Source organism: Bacillus rossius, chromosome 3 (assembly GCF_032445375.1).
Source record: "Bacillus rossius redtenbacheri isolate Brsri chromosome 3, Brsri_v3, whole genome shotgun sequence".
NCBI classification, from domain to species: Eukaryota; Metazoa; Arthropoda; class Insecta; order Phasmatodea; family Bacillidae; genus Bacillus; species Bacillus rossius.
In genome coordinates, this window is record NC_086332.1 from 74,427,253 (window position 1) to 74,452,258 (window position 25,006).

The window sequence follows — 25,006 nt, forward strand, 5'->3', positions numbered from 1 at the left end:
GGCCATAAGCCCACATTTTTATCTGGTTTGGAATATTGGCTATACCTTTGTCAATCTTATTTAATTAGTTGTAAACACACCATTCTTGAGCTTTAAACTTAGACACATGTGTCCGTTTGAGATTTGTCGATGTGTTTATAGCATTGCCTATTACCTCCATGATCTATATAATATCAAATGTCTATGGTTTCATTAGATGTGTATTTACATATTTTTGTTGGATAACATTTTGTTAATTTTAATTCGGAATTTTAATTAGAACTGTGTGGATACAATGGGTGAAAGGAACCCAGGTTGTGAATTAGGTATGTTCGTATACTTCATTGAACTTACCAATTCTTTGGACGGTCTCTTTCATTGGGTGGTAATTCAAATGGATTAAAGATTTAATGGTTATTAATTTTTTAGCAATTCATACATTCTTTTCTAAAGTTGTTAAAACACAGAAACGAGTCACATTAACAGGAACCTGAGATGAGACGGGGCGTGTGCCCAGGGTGCCACATTTTGGGGAGGGCTAAAAATTGGCAAGAGTTCAAAGTTTAGAAATATTATAGTCCTTTAAAGGCTCTCTTTCAACTCATTTATGACAGATTGAAAATTCAACATCCGAAGTATGATTTAATTTGATTTTTAGGTGTAAGTACTAAAGTTAAAAAAAAAAAAAAATTAAGTACACACAGTATAGCACTATTAGAAATGTAAAATAAATGATTTTGGTAAATATGTAGTTGAGCGGTATTTGCGAAAAAAAAATGTTAAAAATCCGAAAATACCTTTATTAGACGCTCTTCAACTTCCTCTTTTCATTAAAAGCGGCGGAGGTAAGAAATTCCAAATACTTTATGAGATATCGAATTTTTAAATTTCATCATTAGTAGTTGAGCGGTATTTGCGAAAAAATATGTTAAAAGTCCGAAAATACCTTTAATAGATGCTCTTCAACTTCCTCTTTTCATTAAAAGCGGCGGAGATAAGAAATTCCAAATATTTTAGGAGATATCGCCGTTCTTATTTTGCAAGACCTGTGTTTACCATTCGACCGCCGCCATTTTTTTATTTTGTCGTGTGTTTGTGAATGCCTAATTAATGAAAATGGTCGATTAGGTCAGGTCAGTTACACTATAAATACTTTGAAACTAAGCGTACATTAAAAATAATATGAAATTATTTCAATGGTTCTTTAGTTTTAAAGTATTTATAATGTAACTGACCTGACTTAACAAACCGGGACAAAAGATGAACAGTAACAACTCACGTAAAATTTTTTTGTTACTTATTACTTGCACAACAATAAAAAATAAGACTTTAAAATTAGAAACGTTAAAAACTCGCGTAAGTTGGAGGCGGTAATTAAACACAGTTTTAAAGCAATAAATGAACTAAATAATCACGTATTGGTTCATTTGAATTCTGGCCTATCACGATCAATCACATGAAATCATTATCCAATAAAAAAATAGATACTCGTAAACAAGAAACAATGTGGAATGCCAATTGAATGCACTGGTATAATTGTGATGAAATTTAAAAATTCAATATCTCCTCAAGTATTTGGAATTTCTTATCTCCGCCGCTTTTAATGAAAAGAGGAAGTTGAAGAGCATCTACTAAAGGTATTTTCGGATTTTTAACATATTTATTCGCAAATACCGCTCAACTACATATGATGAAATTAAAAAATTTGATATCTCCTAAAGTATTTGGAATTTCTTACCTCTGCCGCTTTTAATGAAAAGAGGAAGTTAAAGAGCATAGAATAAAAGTATTTTCGGATTTTTAACATTTTTTTCGCAAATACCGCCCAACTACATATTTACCATGATTTTACAAAAGAAAAATTGAACCAATTTCAAAGTAAAGTGTAGGCTGGACTAGAATATGTTTGTTATCACTCAGTTTTAAGGGGTTGTTGGAAGTTCGAGGAGGATTGCCCCTCCCATAGTAACGCCTCTGGACCATGTGACTTGTTGCGATAGACCTGGGCTGGGTGAGCGGCGTGCGGGTGAACCTGGGCGCGGTGAAGCGTGCCGCGGCCGGCCTGGGCACGCACCGCGCGCTCAAGCAGCAGTGGCAGGCGGCGTGGCTCCTGCGTGCCGTCACGTGCATCGACCTGACCACGCTGGGGGGAGACGACACCTCCGGCAACGTGACGCGCCTCTGTGCCAAGGTGAGTTCACGCCCGCGTCAGGCACACAACTGGATAGCCAAAATATAGCCACTAATAAACTGTGAGGTTGAGAAATGCCAACATCAGTTATTGTTTCCGTCTGCTGCTGTTGACAGTCGTCGTGTACGACCAGCGGAAAAAAAAATTGGTTGTCTGTAAAGTCGGTTTACGGACGATAGTCTAACTTGACAACATCATAACATAGATGAAATGATTGCATACTTTTTATGAATAAAATTGAATCATTTTTATTGAATTATCACTATTTTGTATGGATACAAAGAAGGAGTGAAATGAAATCTACAATTTAATATTGATAAATTTACTTTTATTTGCACTCATTAATTCAAATATGTTTATTACTTTAACGAAGATATTATTTTAACTATAACTTTTATACATGTTTTAAATATAAAAAGAAACGTTAACAATATCCTAAAAATAATGACATAAATGAAAAAGTAATTTTACAAACATTCTTAGCTCAGAACTTATGGAATGGTGTGTTAACGAAGTGGCGTATTGAGTATAACTACAAAATATACTTGGGAAAATTTTATTTACAATGTTGAATTATCTTGGTAGCAATGAAATACAAACATAGCTGCCATGCGTGCACGTGCAGATGTGTCCCAGTTTGTATATTTTTTCAATTGAAACTAAAGTGTATTTTCAACTCTCATACTTTGCAGCTACCAATGCAGTTTTTAGGTTTTGAAATGAGATAAAGCACTTTAACATAGTGTTTTGGTTGTTCCGTATTGGAAAATAGATAATATGAAACATTTATGGTGAATATTCACAGCAACACGACCAAAAAAAAAATCAAGGTAGCCTACATTTTCTTTCGAAAAGTTAAAGACTTCTAGGTTGATAAAGTTGCAGATAAATACAGCACAGTTAGTTGATTTCCAAAGAAAGTAAGAGCGTGAGTTATAGCATTGAGTTGCGACTGTTTATCTTCCTTGCTTTGTGGCCCACACCTCCAGGCATTGGGCATTTGACATCACTGAGGTGTCACGCTTGTGAAGCGGGAGTCGAGGGTTCAATCCTGACCCCAGGCATGACTCTGTGTGACAGAGTGGTCGGGAACACACTATCATCTTGGAGAAGGGTTCCTGCAGACAGGGAAAAATCTGGAAAACAGTAAAAACTCAGTGAATTGGAAAGGTGTCTTCAAAAACTTAAGAATGGACTAAATGGGAAATGGACTAAATGTTAATTTCCAAACTGGATAAGTAAATTTTTTAATACTAGTGTGTTTCTTTGATGTCTTTAAACCCATCTGTTATCATTAATTAATTGCAAGAACAATAACTAGTTAATCATCTGTTTATTGATATAATGATTTTAAGCATAATGTCTATAGTAGTCATTCACAGGGTCACAATCAATAATCAATTGTTTCATATTTTGATCAAATATATTGAATTAATGTTACAGATTGGCAGTTTTGGTTGCATTGCATTGATAGAAATAATAGTGCAAACTTTGTATAGGGAAACATTTTATGGTCAATTTGACATGTTACATGTGGTCGAAATTTATTTTAATTCATATTTTTAGTGCAATATATTTATGTTATCTTGCATTGGACAGGGAAAATTCAGGGAAATTTTCTACAGTAAGAGTATGGGAACTCTGTAGAGTAATGGGCATAGAGCCTGGGGGAGAGTGCTAATTAAAATTAATAATTAAAAAGCAGTGGAAATTTTTTTATGCTCCATGCTGTGTATCTACTTACATATTAATAATTGCCAAAACATATGCTGTTCTGCTCTATTTACCTGGTTAACATAATGTATTTGAATATTTTGTTATCTCCTGCAGCGACTCGAACAGAGTTGCCAAGGGAGATAGGGTTGGTTTTTATCTTGCGAAAAAAACTTAAACAGTTTTGTGTACAAGACGCTTTTATTGGTTATAACATAACACACGAGAAACATGCAAACTTGATATTTATACGTCGCCGTTTGCTTCAGTAGCAGAAGTCGGTTAACAGCAAATGGCTGACGGTGTCTGTGAACACAAATTACACACTTTCAATTCCATGCAACGAGTACCAATGCAGAACGAATAATAACCCTGACAGATACGTTTAGAGATTATGATAGCAATGGGAACAAACAATGTAACTTTTGTATTAAAATATTCTTTGAATTATTTTACTGATACTTCCAAAAACTATGTTACAAAATTAAATTTACTTTACCCAATTCAAATCATTAACTGGACTTAGACTTATAACATTACGCAAAATTAGAAGAACTTTATCTTACACTCAATTCAGAATATATACTTGACTTAGACTTATACTTATACTATTAACCTACGCCGCGAGTTTGGGTCCGCCCTCTATTTATATAACAAACACTTAAATCAGACCCCTAGTGGCGTTTTCACCTACACTCTATTGAGGTGCGGCCAACTTGTAGTCTTTATTCGTAGTTTCGGCTTTCCGGCGTCTGTCCGGTCTCTATTAGTTAACTACTCTATGTACAAAGTCAATTCCGGGTAAGTTCGCCAACGCTGCCTATAAACCCTCGTTGCCGTATGCGGACGACATAGATGTTGGTCTCTACTCTCGTTGCGCCGACTCGCTCCTTCGCCACTCGCTGGGCGAGTGTCCCTAATCAAAAGTCTGCTCCCCTCTCTATTTACCTTCAGGGGGTATTCGCCCACCCCTGAGGACGTCAAATTCCATTAGCAGCTTTCCTCAAAATTACTCGCCGAGCGAGTTCCTACTCGCTCCTGGCGAGTATTGGTGGCGAGTTTTTTTTTGTCGTGGCGTCTGAGGTTAAGTCCGTTTCTTTTTTGGTATGTCGTCTGCGGCTAAGTCCCGATCTAGAGTGAAAAAGTTAAAGTTCCCCTTACGGCCTTGTTGGAATTCGGCTAAGTCCCACCTCGGCTTTGGACGGAGCTGATAGACTCCGGAGGTGACGGCGCGGCCGCCGCAGGCAGAGTCCGGTTGGGACCTCTGGATGCAGAGTGACTGTCTCTTGTGGCGAAGCAGCGATCCCTTCTGCCCCGGGTGCGGATTTTTCTAAGTCGGCAGCGTCATGGTGCAGCGAAGTTGCGGACGTAGTGGGCGATGGTGACAGCGTGAAGATTGTAGTCTTCTTCGGAGCGGTGGTGTAAGCCGAAGCCTCTGGCTAGTAGCCAGGCACCTTCTGCTTGCTGCTTGCTAACAAACCCGTATTTATACCCGGCGAGCCCCGAGTGACATCATCAAGAGCCAATGAGCGCAACCCCGAAGTGATGCCATCAAGAGCCAATCAGCGCTCACTGCGTTGTTGCTAAGGGCTCGGTCGCCTGTGAGCCTCGGGTCGTGTCTGCCTGTGAATCCCGGGTTTCCTGGTGCCTAGGAGTCATGCAACCTCTTAGACTCCCGTGTATTGCTGTTGTCCTGCCTTTTAGGGAATTCTCGTTAGGTTGGTATTTCCTACCATAACATTTTAAATATATCTTATATTTTTAAACGAGCAAATCTTGTATATATATAATCTGAATCTCGGAAACGGCTCCAACGATATTCATTAAATTTAGTATGCAGGGGGTTTCGGGGGCAATAAATTGATCTAGCTAGGTTTTATTTTTAGAAAATTTCGTTTTATCCGTGTTTTCAATAATCAACTTTATCGATAATCAACTTAAAATAAATGACTCTTCCTGACATCTATTGGTGAGTAATAATACCATTTTTTTAATTGGGAGCAACTAACTACTTTAACGACACAACACTATAGCTACTCCAGTAGATGGCGTTGTTAAGCAACACTAAGCCAATGAGTGTTTGGTTTGATGTTAGACCAAAAAAATCAATTGTTTACTTATATTATTTGTGTCTTTTTAACACATGTATTCGCTTAAAAATGCCTAAACGATCTTTGAAAAAAAACGATTATTATTATTATGTCGGTAAGATCGAAAAATATTATTCATATTTCATCAGTATGTAACTCGTATTTAAATATAATTTTTAAAAAACACAATTTACCAAAAAATAAAGATAAGTCATCCAGGTACTAGTTATTTAAATAAGGGAATAATAGTTTATTTAGAGATTACTTGTTTCTGTTAAATCTATGCGCTAAACTCTTTGGGCCCACAATTTTGAGGTTCTCCCTTCCATTCCCCATGGACTCTTATAGTTTGGAGGTCCTGTCGCCTCCGGCCCTTGTGCAGTACCGTGTCTCTTGCCGTCATCTCGGTGTTGGACAACATCACTTCTGACAAGGTCTGGTTGGTTGGTTGGCTGGAAGTCAGCTCTGGGAATTACACCTCACCAGCAGGGAGGTTGGACAAGGTGGTGAGGTCTGCATTTACTGCCAGGCCACTGGGTCAGGAGGTGGCCTCACAAGTGACAGGACTCACTCTGCTGTGCCCGAGGTGTGTGATCGTGTTGTCTTCGACTCGTTGGTTCTGGGCGAGTAGTGACCCATGGTGCTTGCAGAGGCCATACAGCGAAGTAGCTGATGTAATCAGTTAGTGGTAAAGGTACTAGTATTTTGCAAATCAAAACATCTTTCACAAATAACATTTACTTTCACAAAGATTAGTTGGATTGTTTTCTGCAGTTTAACTTATGATTTCAAAATGCTACACACCAATCCCTCACTTAGCACGACAAGTGCATTCCTAAAAATGTTTGTGGTATTCAAAATCGCGTATTCTGAAGCATTAGTCTCATAAATAGCAAGGCTAATTTACTTAATGTGTTTCAAAATGTGTAGGGAAATGTTCTTTACGTAATATAAATGCGTAGAATAACACTAAACGATAAATATGTCACACCATTTATCTTTATAAACCTGCCATTGAATATGTTTTTATGACAAATACAACACCACGTAACGGTAGATAGGTGGTTATTTACTTATCGTCAGTCGGCTGGTTGGCTTGCCCGCCCAGGCGTGACCTTCAACTCACATCGTGTACCTTTCCAAAAACTGCCCGAATATTTACATTTATTTTTAAAAATTTAGTGCTTGGTTCACGCCAATCCTGTCAGGCCTGTGATTTTTTTCCATTGCACCATTCATTTAACAACTTTTTCCGTGTGAATTGTCTGTTTATTTCTGTACCGGTATCTAATGTCAAATACATTCCCGCTAGTACAACTAACATCGGTCTTACATAAACGTTGATAGAGTCCTTATTTTGTACGATTGTGCTCACAGTTGACTTGCTTAAAACTGAAGTGCGACTAACATTTGTGTGGCCTTCATGACATTCTGCATGCTGTAATACTAATAGTTTTGTCTCAAATACTTGAACATGATGTATTACGCTCTCACTTGGATGCCATCATTCAAATATTATTCCAACTGCAGGTGCTTGCTCACGTACAGTTACCGGCAGATGAATGGGCAGTCGTTGTTTTGTGTTCGTGAGTGTGAGTTCCCTGTCACTGGCAGGTATGTGGCCGGGCAAAAATGGTATGGCCCGGCGGCATACGCCTGGATGTAAAAACATTTGGTCCTTTACACTCTATAGCTGTAACTTAACTTGCCGTAGCTGATGGTTGTACAATGGCCGATAGCGTAGTCAGACCTGCGTGGGCATCTCTTCCCCCTCTCATATGTCTAACTGTAAGCCACGGTACATCTGTTGTTTACCGAGTTGAAACAGACTTCATGGGACATGCCTAACTTTTTTTTTACCTGTGGTGATTTCATGCTAACTCTAGTTTACTGACGTGCTATTCAAGACTGGGGCAGTAAAATTAAATTTGTTCTAAATTACTTTGCGCAATTTGAAGTGAGGACAAATTCTTAGGACAAATTTAATTATGGTTTGCAGTATATACTATATGATGTATATTGTATACGAACAGTTTGAGAAATCATTCACCAATATTGCATTATTAGCTATACCAGTCCTTCCATTTTCACAAGCATTAAATAACTTTTCTAAATACTGGGTGACTCTTCGTGTTATTTGAATTTGTTAACTTAAAATATTTTAGAGTTTTATTTAATTTAATCTTAAATATGTTGATATAAATTTCATTCCCTACATTTTTTTTTACATAAATATATTTATTCATTGGTACAGTATTGAAAACACGTAAGTTGACTGATGTGCACTTAACACAGATTATTACTAACATAATTTCTTGGCTGTTATTAAGGGTGGACTGGCCACTGGAACTTAAGAGAATATTACTGACTCAATTTTACCTTGGGAAATTGGAAGCATAACATTTAAATGACATGTTATCTAAATTATACATACTTCCTGTGTAAATAAGCCCTCACATTTATCTATTAAAATCCTTAAATATGATATTGAACATTAGATTGATATAATTATTATAATGTAAACAATGCCACCAAAGTATTTATACTTAGAAAGCATAAGTGAACTCTAAGTATATATTTTTAGAAAGTTGTCTCTATTTACTGGCCTTCAATTTGTTAAGTGATGAAGTATATTCTGTGTCGCAGCAAACCAGACGAGATGTACTTCATATTGATCTCTTGTTGGCAACACCTCTATGTTTGTTCTCTAATGCCCCTCGTCTCATATTCACCCTTTCTTCTGATTGGTGACCCCTGTGTCAGCGCAACTGGCGCCACTTGGCACCACACACGTCTTGCTAAGTCGGCTTTGCTTTGGCAGAAACATGCAATTAATCATTTTTGTCAGTAATACTATTCTGATAGAAGTTGCAAATTATCTGTTGATTTTGGTGTGTGTACATTGTGATTTATTTGGTTGGTTTTGACTCCCTTACTTTCAAGTAAAAAAAAACTCTTTCTTGTAATAAAGTTTTATAAAATAATATAATAGCAATAAAACTTCGATTTACCATCACTCATCCAACCATAAGTTTCTGTTATCCATCATTGTCTAAAATAATATTTGTGAGTTATCAACAAGCAGACATCTTTAATATTGTCCCTGGATTACTTTTACATCCAACTGTATTAAGGTGGAAGTGACTGTATTGGATGATAGCAGAAGTGACTAATCATCAGTCTGCCACAAATCCATTACTAACCAGTCACTATTGTGTTTTCATACAGTACTGGTCTCAGTCGTGATAGAGTAGTCTGTGTGTTTGAATGGATTTTATTTCATAGAGCCCTGATTAACATTTTCAGCATAAAGATATGATAGTGCTACTGTTCTATTTTTATTTTTAAGCTGTGTGTGTTAAAGAGATTTCTGTTGTTCATCTGTTCAGCTATCCGTTACAGCCCTGGTCTGTACGGTGACAGTTAGGCTGGTATACTGGTCATGAAATATTTTATTTTTAGTTTTTTAGTCACTTAATAAAATAATCTTGTAAACTGGGCTTGAAGCAGATAACTTTTTCAATATATTTTTTTTTTGAATGTTTGAATTAAATTGTTTTTCTTATATAGTAGCGTACTACGTACTGAAGGTCATATAGAAAATAAATATGGCCATGTGTTTCCTGCCCCCCTTTCCTCCTAATGCTTATTGATTAGTAATAAATTTATTGCTTATTGATGGCGTGATCTGTGCAAATAACTTAATTCCTCTTGAAGATATTGTTATCATAAATGTCCGTAAAGGCATGTCTGAGATGGAAAAAGTGTTGTTAATCCATATTGATCAAAAGCATTACATTGCAAGTGTAAGACACATCTCAAAAGGTCTTCACATATTTAGTATTTTCTTCAGAGCTTATCTACACTCAGATCTGATAAGAGGTATGCAGAGAGCTATTATAGACTACTCAAGATATTGAAATCTTCTTTGGAAGACCTGACTGATATTTTTGCTGATAAAATTAAAACTGCTTCAAATCAGAGGAGAAAAAATTGTCTGCAAGTCAGCCAATCAATGTTTACATGTACTTAATTCATGAAGCTTAAAGGAGAGAGATAGGAAGAGAAATGCACTATCGTGATTGTGAACGTTTTTATGCCATAACCATTTTATGTTAGTTTTCAAAATTTGGCTTTGTGAAAACATACTTCATAATATAATAAAATGCCTGAAGTCAGTAATGACCTGGCTGTTACTAATAGATTATACAATAAAGTCACTGGCATTTAATCTATGATTAATTTGTAGAAATGATTAGCACTGTAATAATACACACTTAGTTAATGGTCTTTTTAAAACTATTAAGTATGATCTATGCTTAATAAAGGCATATTTTCTATGTGGCATGAAAACTGATGAAACCAGCATTCTGTCTTTTGGGGTCTATCTCTTCTCCTTAAGTACTTGTGCGGCTCTGGTCACGATCACCCTGCCTTAAGCTGCAGTGTCACACTCACATGTATAAGGCAGTGCACATGTGGAAATAATGTTTTAATCCTTGTGCAGATAGCTAGCCATTGATTTGAGCGTTAATGTGTGAACCATCATTGATGAGTCGTAATTAGTTCCTATGTCAAATGAACTGAAAAAATTTGACATTTGGCTTTTGAGAGCAATGTGTACTGCATACTTAAAAGAGGATGTTAAAATAAGAACAATTTGAAAATTAATGGAGGGATCAAGAAATATAAGTGAGGCAGAAGGGCAAAAATTAAAAAGAAGAAAAAAAAGTTAAGAAAAAAAAACAAAGAATTTGGCTGAAAACTTATAGAGCCAGAAAAAAAATTACAAAGTCTTTGAGAACTAAGAAAGCATATTTGGAAGACCTTGTATTGGCTCAAGCAATGGTTAAGAGGCCAATATAATTTGAAGCTGCTGAAACTACAGTAAGTCCTCGGTTTACGTCGGGGTTACGTTCCTGAAAACCGCGACGTAAATAGAAACGACGCAAAATGAGCCATGTTTCATGCCACCGGCCGGCCACGGCCCAAGGTCGGCCGGAAGCGCTGGCATACAGACGTGACAACGGGCAATTTTATCAGCAAATGACAACCGACAGCGTGGGAAACAAGTCCAACTAGTACTTCTCAGCTTTATAGAATGTTTATTTAACCAGCTGCTTTATTACCTTTATTGATTGAAATATAAAAACAGATATATAGTACATACTGTACGTAAGAGCAAGAAGCGTCCCTCATGATGTATGATAAGATAAGGCGGTGAACGTGTAGCTTACGCTACATAGCATAAATTAACTACCGAAGGAAACAAAGAATTATAAACGAATTATATACTGTGTTTTGGTTAAAATAAAGATTTACGGTCATTGTAAACGACGTTATTGTGAATCGGCGACAACTTAAATTGAAACATGAGTACTCAAACATTAGCGACGTTAATCCGAAACGACGTAAATCGGTACGACGTAAATAGAGGACTTACTGTATATCAGATTTTGAAACACTTAGGAGAGAGAAAAATACTTGTTAGTTACAGATTTCTTTCAGCACTCATTAAAGAAGTAGAAAAAAATGGTTTGTAATAATTTTTTTTAAATATTTCTTTTGTATTTGTCATAACATGCATTTAGTTTGTATTGTAAAATAGTTAAAGAGTAAGAAATGTGTGTTATAAAAGTAATAAATTATATATAAAAAAGGAACAAAGAGAAGTGAGGTTTGGGGTGGAACTTTTTTAAAATTTTTTATTTGTTCTTGATCACTTATTCCATATGCAAGTTTCTCTAAAAATCACTTTTTTGTATGTATGTTTATTTATATATATATGTGTGTGTGTGTATATGTGTGTGTGTATATATATATATATATATATATATATATATATATATATATATATAAATAAATAAAAATCACTTTTTCAAAGTTTTAATTTTCTCAAGCTGTGTGTAAAAAGTTAAGGAATAAAATGAATTGAAGTAGAAGAATTAATTCAGTTTTACTGCTGTCAAAAAAAAAATATTAAATTTTCATTTTTCTATTACAAATCAATCCAGTAGGTGCTATAGCTGAGTCTTAAAATCAGAATCTTTGACTAAACATTGTAGTTAGTGTGTTAAAGGTTGCGAGTGTGTGATGAAGAAGGCAGTGCGTACACAAATCCAATGGTGGACGCGAGAGGCGTGAGACGGACAGCACGTGTGTTCTGCAGGCGGCAGAGCCGTTGTCCCCGGACCTGCTGAGAGCGCTGGGCTGGGAGGGGCCCCTCACCACGGGGGCGGTGTGCGTGTACCCCGCGAGGGTGAAGGATGCGGTGGACACTCTGGCACAGCTGGGAGCATCCCATGTTCCTGTGGCCTCTGGTAATCCATTCTCTTTCACCGAGTGCTGCATTTATTTGTAAGATTTGTTAGAGAGAAGCCGGAATTTCTTAAGACTCACAATGCCGAGTTGTTTCTTTAATCTTTTTGGTCATAACTATTATTTGAGAAATATTCTGTTAAATTAATTTCAGTAGCTTTCTTCCTGCGTTTTATATTTGTCCCTAATTATGCCACCAGAGATTTACTAAGTGTTTCCAAATAACTGCAAAAAGGTGTGTAAGTAATAATAATTATTGGTGCAGTTAGATACTACTTGGTAAATATTTAGTGACAAATTTTTTGCTGAAACATAAAATGTATTAGAGATAATAAAGATTACTTATAGTTTAGCCCTTAAAACTAAGTAATGTATAAAAATGATAGGAAATGAAAGTTGCCATCTTGCTTTTAACTTTTTTTTTTGGCTATTTTGTTAAAACTTAGTACTATAAATCTTTGAGGCCTGCATGAAGTTAGTTATGACTGGCTACTACAGATAATTCCCCCATGTGAAGTCTTTGGCATATAAAATTGAATTAATTAATGGAAATGACCACAACTGTATTACTGCCAATATGCACTATGTTACAGTCTTAGTAAATTTCTTAGTGTGTGATCTCTGTCTTAACGGAGGCAAAGTTTCAATACTAAACAATAAAAAATGATGACATGAAAACTTAATCAGTGTGGCGACTTTCGATGCCTCTCTCCTCCTTAATGTTAGGTTTAGAGGTTTCCATCATCAATCCCCAACAGCTCCCCCTCAACCCCTAATGCCTGCCACAGCTAGAGCTAACACAACCACCATGTCATGCCTGAGAAGATGCACTGCTTATAAAAAAAGGTGATGTTAGGTAATATGTTTAGCAGTAAGGAATCCACCTGTATATACAATACTTGCATTACCAGCCTTCAAAATCACCAACATGCAGAGCCACTGTCCCATTACTTGGGATGCAGGGAAGAATGTGCATTGTAGTACTGTAGCTCTCAAATATGCATTCAGCACTTAAAGGCATTGTTCACAGCTTGACCGACTTATTGACTGGATGTGTTCCATCTTCATCTCCCCTTCCCTCCCCTGAAGCACCTAACTTGAGATTATCAGTAGCGCAGGGGTAAGTTTATATTTCCTTCCAAACAAAACAAATTCCTTGCTTCTACAAGTGGTCAGATTATTAACCTATCACCAAGGGCATCCGGGTTTGATTCTCGGCAGGGTTAGACCCAGAGTTTTAGTTAGTGGGAATTGTGGTGGACATACTGTCTGCCAGTGGCTTTGCTCTGGGTTCTCTCGCTTCCTCGCCCATCGATTCCCTTCAATGCTCATTTCTCAACTTATCACCCTACCTTGTCTCAAATGACTGTGATGTTGAAGAGACGTTATGCTTATTCGTGCATAAATTCCCACTTCTACGGTACTGAATATTTGGCCAATATCTGTAAGGAAAATAAAATTTTATGTTTTAAATATTTTGTAGCAATGGCATTTCATTGATGTTATTGAGAAATAATGACAAAGTGCATTGCATGATTAGGAGTGTACTGTGTTCTAACTTGTTAGAGTGAGAGGGCTGTGTGCTCAGTGGCGACGGGCTTCCCCAGCGGGCAGTACCCGCTGAGCACCCGGCTGGCGGAGATCCGAGCCGCGGTGGAGGCGGGGGCCCGGGAGATAGACGTTTTGGTGGACCGGGGGCTGGTGCTGACCCACCAGTGGGGCCCCTTGTACCAGCAGCTGCAGCAGATGAAGGAAGCTTGCGGGCCGAACGCCCACATGAAGACCATCCTGGCGGTGGGCGAGTGTGGCTCCCTCAGCAACGTCTACAGGGCATCCCTGGTTGCCATGATGGCTGGCTCTGACTTCATCAAGACTTCCACAGGTGCATGAGCATTGTCATCTCTCCACTAGCATCTTTTCTGTGTTGTGTACAAGTTTTAAAAGTAAATATGGTTCAGTGCAATCTAGTTTCAAAATGCCTACATATTTTGATACTTATTGTTAGAGACCCCGAAAAATGGTGAAGCGCGAAATTCACGAAATAACGCGAAAATTTGATACTTTAAACGAATTTTGCGACTTTCCTTTGATTTTGACATAGTCGCGAAATTCACGAATTTTCGCGCGAAATTCACGAATTTTCGCGCAAAATTCACGAATTTTCGCGCGAAATTCACGCTTTTTCGCACAAAATAATGTCCTTATGTCGTAAGTTCTATTTATTTACACCATCATAAACATAGGCGTGAAATAAACATAGACTGAAAGACTAGTGCCGTGATATTATCTTCGTTTTGACACGTTAGTGAAATTCACATATTTTTATTACTCTGTTTACAAACAGTAAATATTGCCATCGCAAATGAAAACAAAATGTAAAAATTGTCAACAATCGATATGTGCGCACTACCAACATAACAAATTGACTCCACAGTTTTCGTGTTTTGAATAATGGTCGTTTCTGCCGCAAGGCGCACTGGTGTCGATTTTTCTAACCTAATTTAATCGCATCGAGCTAAGATGGCAGTCATTTTTGCGTGCACATATCTATGAGTGTTTACAACTACCGTCCACATTTTGTAAGTTTTGTGATACAATTGAATTTGTGGCTAAGATGCCGAAAACTTCGACAATGTTTGATCGCGAAAGAGAGATAAAATCGGTTGATTTTATATTTTTGATCAGCGGGACAAAATTATGATGTGCAAGTTCTGCAACGTGCGGGTTGATTGTACACGCAAAGACACGTGCAAAAAGCATGTGTCAAATGACACACACAAAACAAAACAAAAAAGACAATTATTTTGTCAAGCATTCTACCGTGTCTAAACAAATCTCGATAGGCGACAGCGTGAATAAAGCAAACAAGCTTTAAAGTGCAGAAAACAAGAATTTTTTTTCTGATTTTGTTAATATGATGCTGTAAGTTAACATTCCTTTGGAAAAAGCTGATCATCCAGCTATGAGGGAATGGTGTAACACCCATGTTGAAGGTTAGCCTTATTTATTTAGAAATGTTTTCCCCCTCTAATAAAAGTTCATAAGCATATGTAGGCCTACAATATTATTGATTAACTTACCTTTACTTTAAATAAATATGCAAGTACCTCAGATTAACAAACACATAAATAGGATGGATTGCATTGTGAAATGGTGAGCACACCACAATATATTTTTGACTGATTGATTGATGGTTTGACTCTGTAATCCAGTAGTACCTAATCTAGAAAAGGTTAGGTTAGGTTTGGCTAAGAATTGTTTTGAATAAATTAGCCCATTAATATTTTCAGCGATAACCTTATAAATGCTACATATTTATAAGTATATTGTAAGTTATGTATACATTTTAGGTGCAGGGGATTTGCCATCATCAGCCAACACTCTTAGAGAAACTTATGTCCCAAAAATTGGCCAGGCAAATAAGGAAGCAGTAAGGCTATGAGGTTTTTTTTACACCGCCAATGGCATAATTTTTTCACAATTTTTTGCGGTCTCTACTGATTGCTTATTTTTACACAGATTTTTTGCACCGCTTGCTAATTTTTACACCGGTTTTTTGCACCGCTTTTGTCATTTTTTTGCACCGCTTTTGTCATTTTTTTACACCGAAATGAGCCAGTTTTATTTACCATTTTCTGGGGTCCTTACTTATTGTTAATACTACTGTATACTGAATTTCTGCTAAATGCATAACATTTTGTAGGGATCTGAAAATACAGAATTAGTCATAAGTTTCCATACAAATGATGAAAGTGGTGACTAATTATATTTTTGTTTTCAATAAGAAAAAGAGGTTCTACTATATGTACCTATTTGGCTACTGGTTCGAGTCCATGCTTTTAGAAATGATGGTGCCCAATGTTTGGACAGTCCTTGTGGCAGCCATCTATAGGGGCTATTAGTTGTTTATATCTATTAAGATGGCTACCACAAGGCTTGCCAAAATGTTGGGCACCATCATTTCTAGAGTCTTGAGCAGCATCCAAATACTAGCCTATTGGATCCCTTAGCCAAGGCATCCACTGGAAGTGCATCCTAATGGACGCTGCCATCTATTTGTTGCTTACAAATTCTCATAAGGGATGCATCAGTATCCTTACATGTGTCCATTAAAATAGAGGTTTCTAGACATGTGACAGTGGTGTCAAATAATGTGTCCCTACATCCATTAGCTTCAGAATCATGTTTTATTATGTTGTATGTAATATTACTTTAGATGGTTGGGCATAATATTTGTTTAAAGTGATAGAAGCATAAGTGATAACTCAAGTAGAGATAAATAAAAACCTCCAAATTACTGAAAAGGGAACTTAAGCTTACAGGAGTATTTAATTCTCGTTATAAGTATTTTTAATATTTTGAAATTCATAACCAAATTTTTATTTTGATTGCTGACATTCGTAACTAGTCATGCTACATTAAATTTTTAAATTGGTCATTGTTTTTTTACGTTTTGCTGAATATTTGTAGGTATCACAACTCGAAACGGCTCTGTTTACTTTAGTACGACCAACAGTCGACCGGTGGTGCTAGTAGTAACATATCCTTCCCTTATAAATGTGTCCTCTACATTTTGGCTGCATTTGCTAAGGGATGTAGGGATGTGTGTGCTATGGACGCATCCCTGTGTGTTTGGATACAGAAGTCAAGAAGTAGTTAGTGACGAAAGACTACGATCTTATGTAATATTTGAAAAATGCATATAAAGACTTCAGTTGATACATGCAACATGTTAAAGTACATGGATATCAATAATTATTGTTCTAATAGCTCATCGAGTGTGTTATTTCACAAGGTCACAATCATGATTTTGGCGCGGATATTTGATCAGTGTGTGGTATTTACAGGCAAGGAAGGAGTGAATGCAACTCTGCCTGTTGGCATTGTCATGTGCCGAGCTATCAGAGATTTTCATCGACGAGTTGGATACAAGGTACCTACATACTTTATGTTAAGTGTGTTTTTAGTGTTTTTGTTAGCCGTACACTATTGAAGCTGTATGATTATCTCTATATATTATTACTAGTGATGGGCCGAGACTCGAAAATTCGAGTCGAGTCGAGCGACTAGCATCAGCTCAGCTCGGCTCGGCATTCGAGTTTATTTTACTCGACGGAGCGAAACTCGAAAGGAAATTCGGGTAAAACTCTATGATAAAATATAATAAAATTGAATTACAATAAATTCTTAATATCTCCTTACGTGACTTCGGCTGACACTAAAAATTACGTACGTAAGACCGAAACACGTACTTACAAACAATGACGACAATCGGCCATATTATTTATATTTTAGTTTTACATATTGCCAACTTAACAGGTGTGACCACATAGCAAAGAAGACGAACACATTTTTAATAAACAAAACACGAATTAAATTTTATAATCATAATATCGGCAGAAATATTACTTTTTTTTTTTAGTAAATCCGTGCTACAATCGGCGCAACGTTACAATAATAAATTAACGGTAGCGTTATATTTGTGCGCATGTTTGCGACTGATACGCCACCAATCACGAAATGGCATTTAAAAAAAACTTTGCTCCACTAATTTTAGGAAGTATAGGTTGGCGAACATGAATTTTTTTTCCGTGTTTGTTTACACTATTACGTTCGGCGAGATTGCGTTTTGTATAATTGTTTGCTATCCAAGTTAAGTGGCAAGTTAAAATTAATTATGAAGTATAAAGTATTTTATAAAGTGTAACTATTCAATACAAATACAAAAGCATGTATTGGTTGGAAGTGTCAGCTTGCGATTGGCCGGCAACGTAACGGCGTTAGTGTTGTAGCAATAATCTTTAAATGTATTATATTTGTTATGGGAACGTTTATTGTAATGTTGCGCCAATTGTAGCACGGCCTTACACTTCCCATAAGTGAAAGTTTTCAAAAATGTTCTAATGATTGTGTGAAACTTACCCTAACCTTCGCGCCAACAAGCCTAAATTATATTCAATGTTTTTTATTGACTCGTGAATGCTACAGGCCGCAGCTAACTCGTTCGGTTCAAAATAAGGTAAATATGTAGTTGAGCGGTATTTGCGAAAAAAAAAATGTTAAAAATCTGAAAATACTTTTATTATATGCTCTTTAAATTCCTCTTTTCATTAAAGCCGGCGGATATAAGAAATTTTAAATACTTTAGGAGATATCGAATTTTTTAATTTTCACAGTTGGGCGATATTTGTTAAATAAAATTTAAAAATTTCGAAAATACTTTTATTCTATGCTCTATACCTCAATTATTGAATTGTATTATATCAGTTAAGAATTTAACCTAAATGAATTATTTGTATTAATACTTGTATTTTAAATATATTTGATTAAGTGGGCCATGATGTAACAAGACAATCTAAGGACCCTTAGCAATAAAGTGCAAATATTCAAGCTCGACTTAAGTGTCAAAGATTCAAATAAAAATTCAGACTCGAATCGACTCGACTTGAATTTATGATCTACAAACTCGACTCAAACTAATTATTGTAAAATTCGACTCGACTCGACTCGACTCGACTCGACTGACTTAAAAATTTGCAGGTTCGTACATCTCTAATTATTACCAGATACTATCTTTATTCAATCAGTACATTCAGTTTGCATCCACATATTGTATCTCTTGTCAGAAGTTCTTCCGTAATGATGGCTTTCTTCATACTGAAAGTTCTTGTAGTCAAAACTTTGTATAGCAATATAGCATCACTTTAATTTAGGTTTTTGTTTTAAACAAAATTTCCATTCATGAAAATTATTTAATGTGAAGGTGCAATGGATTTATCACATGGTTTTTGAAAATAACTTATGATAGAATCAATCTGTTCCCATAATAATGTTTTGGAGTATGTATTTTTCCAAGAAACGATAAAAAAAAATCACTTTCAGTGTGTTTCTCATTTTTATAACTTGACATCAGGATCACTACATGGAAGTTGGTGAGTGTGTGTGGTCACAATTGTAATGGGTGCGACAAAGGTCAACACAGACTCAGCTAAACTTTTGACACTGGGTGTGATGTAGCCCAGGTGTGGCAAAATATGAGACATAGCCCTCAACAGTTGTGCCTTGCGCGAAAATCTTGTCTGCTCTCAGCATCGGACACACTAACTAAACTAAACCTGTTATTAACACAGTCCACACACTTTTAAACTTCCATACACTCCCACATGGTTTTAGCAGGCGTCCCTTTATTCTATGATTCATGCTCATGGTTGTTAAAATTTAAACAAAACAATGGTCAAACAGATAAAAAGGCCTATGGCACGAATCAAGTTATTTGAAGAATAGCACACCCAAGTGTGCACACCTGGATGTTATTTTCGCGTTGATGACAAAGTCCTGTGTAGGGTTATAATTAAATTAAATCAAATTAAGCAAGTATAATTTAAGAATGAACAGAATTAATACAGTATATACCCGAATATAAGACGAACTCGAATATAAGACGACCCCCAAACTACAGCCTCATGTTTTCAGGAAAACAATTTTATTGTATTAAACACATGCCAACAAATTATACAGTAAGTCCTCTATTTACGTCCTACCGATTTACGTCGTTTCGGATTAACGTCGCTAATGTTTGAGTACTCATGTTTCAATTTAAATTCACAATAACGTCGTTTACAATGACCGTAAATCTTTATTTTAACCAAAACACCGTATATAATTCGTTTATAATTCTTTGTTTCCTTCGGTAGTTAATTTATGCTATGTAGCGTAAGCTACACGTTCACCGCCTTATCTTATCATACATCATGAGGGACGCTTCCTGCTCTCCGCTGCTCTCCGCGCGGTGATGCAATACTAACAGCCCGCCCGCTCGGCCACCCAAGTATCTCACACGTAGAAGTGTTATCTACTTCCCGCAACGACACAGCATTTTCTCCTACCCCTTTTCGTCCAACTCCTTGGCACTTAAGTCGCTATGATATCATTGAGTTGGCCGGAGTTTTAAACGTGCCGTTGTTACGTAAAATGATATAATTTATATTGTTTGAGACGTAAATTTAAAGTAGTGTTTCTCATGAAAAATATTTTACATTGATTTTTATTAGAATTATTCCCGTACGTAAATTGTAAGAATTGCGCCGCGCTATTGTATAACCTCTTTTAGGTGTTTATTACTTCATGTGATTATTTTAAATCAAGGGCTCTCAATGTTTGTCATACTTATAATACTTTTATTGTATGTATGCATTTCTTTTGACTTTGTTCTTACCAGCCTCCAAAAGAAAACAGTTGTTTTCTCCCGCGAATGACTCAAAGTAAAATCTGTGTAGCGCTAAACCACTTTGTATCCTTACACTTTGAATGCATTATGCGTTTATATTACGTACAGTATGTACTATATATCTGTTTTTCTATTTCAATCAATAAAGGTAATAAAGCAGCTGGTTAAATAACCATTCTATAAAGCTGAGAAGTACTAGTTGGACTTGTTTCCCACGCTGTCGGTTGTCATTTGCTGATAAAATTGCCCGTTGTCACGTCTTTATGCCAGCGCTTCCAGCCGACCTTGGGCCGTGGCTGGCCGGTGGCATGAAACATGACTCATTTTGCGTCGTTTCTATTTACGTCGCGGTTTTCAGGAACGTAACCCCGACGTAAACCGAGGACTTACTGTATATATAAAATTGAAAATATGAATGTTACAAAGGATTTCAACCACCACTTTTGAAATACTGTTAACAGTTTATGTACAAACAGAAATAAATACCTAAATGGCTGCTTCTGTAACTGTTGGAAACTGTTATATAGTTTCATTATGCTGATGCATCATCTTAATTGTTGTCATCTTCACTGCTGTCGACTTCAGCTTCAATTGCATCTTCTTCCGAAATGACACTATCTTCACTGCCATCCAATGCATTAGAAATGCAACATTTCTTGAAGCTTTTGATGATCACTTTCGATGAGATTGTGTCCCATGCAGCCTTAATCCACTGACACAAGACTGCTATACTTGGTTTTCTGATTTTGCCTGTTGGTGTTAGAGCATGGTTGCCTGCCAAGAGCCATTCAAAGTACAGCACTTTTAGACGGTCTTTAAATGGTTTGTTGACACACACATCTAATACCTGCAGCTTTGAAGTCATGCCTCCAGAAATAATAACAAGGTCGGTGTTCATACCTTTAATACATGATTTCACCTCTGGCATTAAATGTCCTTTGAATGCATCTAACACTAACATCGTTCTTCTTTAAAAGTGCCCCAGGCCTTCTATCCCAAACTGCCTTTAACCAGTCTTGCATCAACTCACTTGTCATCCAACCTTTTTCTTGACATCTCACTATTACCCAGAAGGCAATTTTTCTTTTGGCATAGTTTTACGGTTAAGAATGACAAAAGGGAACAATTTTCTACCATCAACTAACACTGTAAGCATCACTGTTATCCTCATTTTCTCATTGCCACTTGTCTTCACATTAACTGTTTTAGTTCCAACAGCATCCACTGAATAATTTGAAGGCATATCAAAATATACAGGCGTTTCATCAGCATTTAAAATGTAAATAACATAACTCGCGGAACCGTTCGTCTAACTTAAAAATAATAATCACAGCAAAGAAGTACTGTATAACCTACATTGATGTTTTTTTACAAGAAAATAATCGATAAGATGGACGCCATCTTGTGCTATTGAACATTCCAAAAACATCGGTTGTAACATGTGCAGCCAGTAACTACTGCACAACCTGAAAAAATTTACCCAAAATAAGTATGTTTACCTAAAAATCAATGTATCTGAATATAAGGCGACCCCTTTGTTTTGAATTATAAATTATGGTAAAAATGTCGTCTTATATTCTGGTAAATACGGTAAATCAGTAGCGCACAATGCTGATGTCCCCAGGTTGCAGACATTAAGAGTGTAAGGCATAAAATAATTCACTTCACAAAATTAGGACACTTAGTGATACAAATCCTTTACATTATCGTGTTTAAAATAAAAAAATCTATAAGAACTATTTTCACTCAGGGGTGTGTTCAAAATGTCTAGGTCCACCTAGAAATATATAAATAAGTGTTAATTGTAGCTGTTCATATTGAAAATACATAACCCTTACAGAAAATGAACTATTATTACTTTTATTTGTTAATGAGGGTATGAAGCACTTACACATTTCCCTTTTTTATCTCGGATGAAGGCGTGCTGTTCAAGAATGTCCTTGAACATGTCACACGCATGGTGCTGGTGGGGGGTTTGAAATATGGAGTTGGCGGGCATATAGACAGAGGGTGACAGTGGATTGCAAACTCATGTTGGGCTCCAAGGGATCTATCTCCTAAACAATGTCAGACTATTCAAGATGATTATCTAAATCCACTAAAAAGAGTTTAAATCTATATGTGATGCAATGGAGGATTTAACTGAAATTCAAGGTTATTATAATGAAAGGGGCTGTCTTACTTAAATAAGGGCATTCCAATCATCCCACCTTTCGCTCTGACATCATGCAATAATGTAACAACGTTTTGGTTTAAAAATAATATTGTGCAGTGCGTTTTTCAGCAAGTAGGATAGTTTCTTGCCTTAATTGTGTACAGTCGACTGTAATCTTGCTGTAATGATGGTTGTCCGTTTGTAAGGTTGGTCTGAAGCCAGCCGGGGGCATCCGCACGGCCAAGGACGCGCTGTCCTGGCTGATCCTTGTGAAGGAAGAACTGGGAACTGATTGGCTCACGCAGGACCTGTTTCGCATAGGAGCGTCCGGGCTGCTCACGGACATAGAGCGACAACTGTACCACTTTGTCACTGGTTCCTACGCTTGTGCTGGCCATTTCTCTATGGGCTAATTCCCTGCTACCTTACTACGACTTATGGCGCCAAAGAAAATATGTGTAAATGTAGCAGATGAATTATATTTTTCTATCTTTGACTGTATGGTTTTATCAATTATGTACATAAAATAATAAACCATTCAAACTCTTTCATGTGCATTTAACATTTTTCATTGATGGTGTAATTTGGTGTTGTCGCCATAGGTTTTGTGTCCACTCAGTTTTTTCCCCACCCATACAAAACAGTTTATAGGAATAATAAATCAAAATATATTACAGTTTCCATTTTTCAGTGATAATCCAAAAATTTCAAACCAACATGTTTATTAATGGGAAAAAAAAAATGTGGTAGAATGTTTTACCTTATTGAAACAGCCATACTTAACTCAAACTAAAAGAGTGTGTGCCCGGTATGATTTTTTGTGATGTTAATTTTTTATTGGGGTTTGAAGTTTTGTTGACAGCAAAGTCATTAGATGGTAACTCACGATACACAACAGGGATGGTGGGACAGGAATGCCACCTTGCTCCATGCTTTTCATAAATGTTTAATAGGTTCCTTAGGTTCCATGTTCAGAGACATCAAGTCATCTTCAGAAGTTGTGGCCATTCTAATGCAAAATTTACATAATAGAATAACACAACATTTGCCATATTCCGAACAAACGTAAACTAAGTTTTCTAAATTGTCTAAATTTTGCAATGCCAGTCAGTGTCTTTTAGTGGTTAACAGTATTTAAAAATAAAATGGAAATAATAAAACATTTTTATTGGGTGATTCCTGTGTGTTCTGCTGACTGCTACTTAACTTTTTACATTTGTGACTATGATTATTTGAACGTCTAGATTATGAAGTATAGTACTAAACTGTAGAAGATAAATGTACGTATTTATTTTACAGTAGTCCTAGCTGAAACTGATAGTTTTGTGAAACAGGAGTGTAAAAAAGGGGGTTGCCTGTAAAGTCGGTTTACGGACGATAATTTTACGTGATAACGTCATAAGAAAACATTCATGAAAAATTGCATACTTTTTAATTTTCAAATAATATTTACAGTTTTTACAAATTTAATTTAAATAATTTGTTAAAATATAATCACAAACAAGTAGTTAAAAAGCCCGCCTTAACCTGTTTGATATTATAGAAGATTTTCTCGCATGGTGGTTGGCCGGTTCTTGCACGCTCGGCTTAGGCGGAACGTGACAATGAGTCATGCCTTTTCGTGCGTGCAGCCGGCGTTCATCGATTTATAAGACGTTATCACGTCAAAAAATGGTGTCTCAGTGTAAGAATGAAATGAATTGATGAAAACACGCGCTTTTGATGTGTGGACACGGATGATTATACCGTGCTTTAAAAAGCATTACGGAAACAGTGCTTGTACGTACACATTGAGTAAGAATATTCAATTTTTTTGAGCTATGAAACTATTTATTAAATTGCCAAAAGTAAACCACAGTTTTGGTTTTAAATATGTCTGGTGATACACATGTCTTAAAATTTTTATGATATAATACACACCTACTGTTTTCCATTCATCACAGCACATAACTAAGAATCCACCAATTATAAAATTAAAATATGACTTGTTTGAATAAAGAGATCAAAAATGAATTCATGCAAGTATATTTTCATGAGAGGAACTGCTGCTACTACTACTATATTCATGACTCACTTTCACTTCATATTACAAATAGGGGACATTCCAATGTATGTACCAAATTGGCTTGGAAGAAGAGCAAAGTTCCATGCAGATTGAATTGGCTTGACTTGTGTGTTTTAACTGCATCAAGTTAAAAAAAATAATTGTAAACATTTTAGTTGACATTGCAGTCACCATCCTCAGGATAGCAGTTTATTACCTAGTCAATTCATGCTCTTGCTGGTTGTTATATCTGTTTTATTTGTAGAAGAGTTTTACTACATAGTTGAAC

The 25,006-nt window shown here is 36.3% G+C and overlaps 1 protein-coding gene across 1 annotated transcript; it reads left to right on the forward strand.

The window, feature by feature from the left end:
• On the forward strand, nucleotides 1-23,222 carry LOC134530899 (deoxyribose-phosphate aldolase). Its single transcript, XM_063366194.1, has 6 exons — nucleotides 1-305; nucleotides 1,980-2,170; nucleotides 12,143-12,293; nucleotides 13,880-14,173; nucleotides 17,139-17,224; nucleotides 22,880-23,222. Exons 1-6 carry the CDS (start codon nucleotides 275-277, stop codon nucleotides 23,084-23,086), a joined length of 960 nt encoding a protein of 319 aa, XP_063222264.1. The 5' UTR covers nucleotides 1-274; the 3' UTR covers nucleotides 23,087-23,222.
• Nucleotides 23,223-25,006: the final 1,784 nt, after the last annotated feature.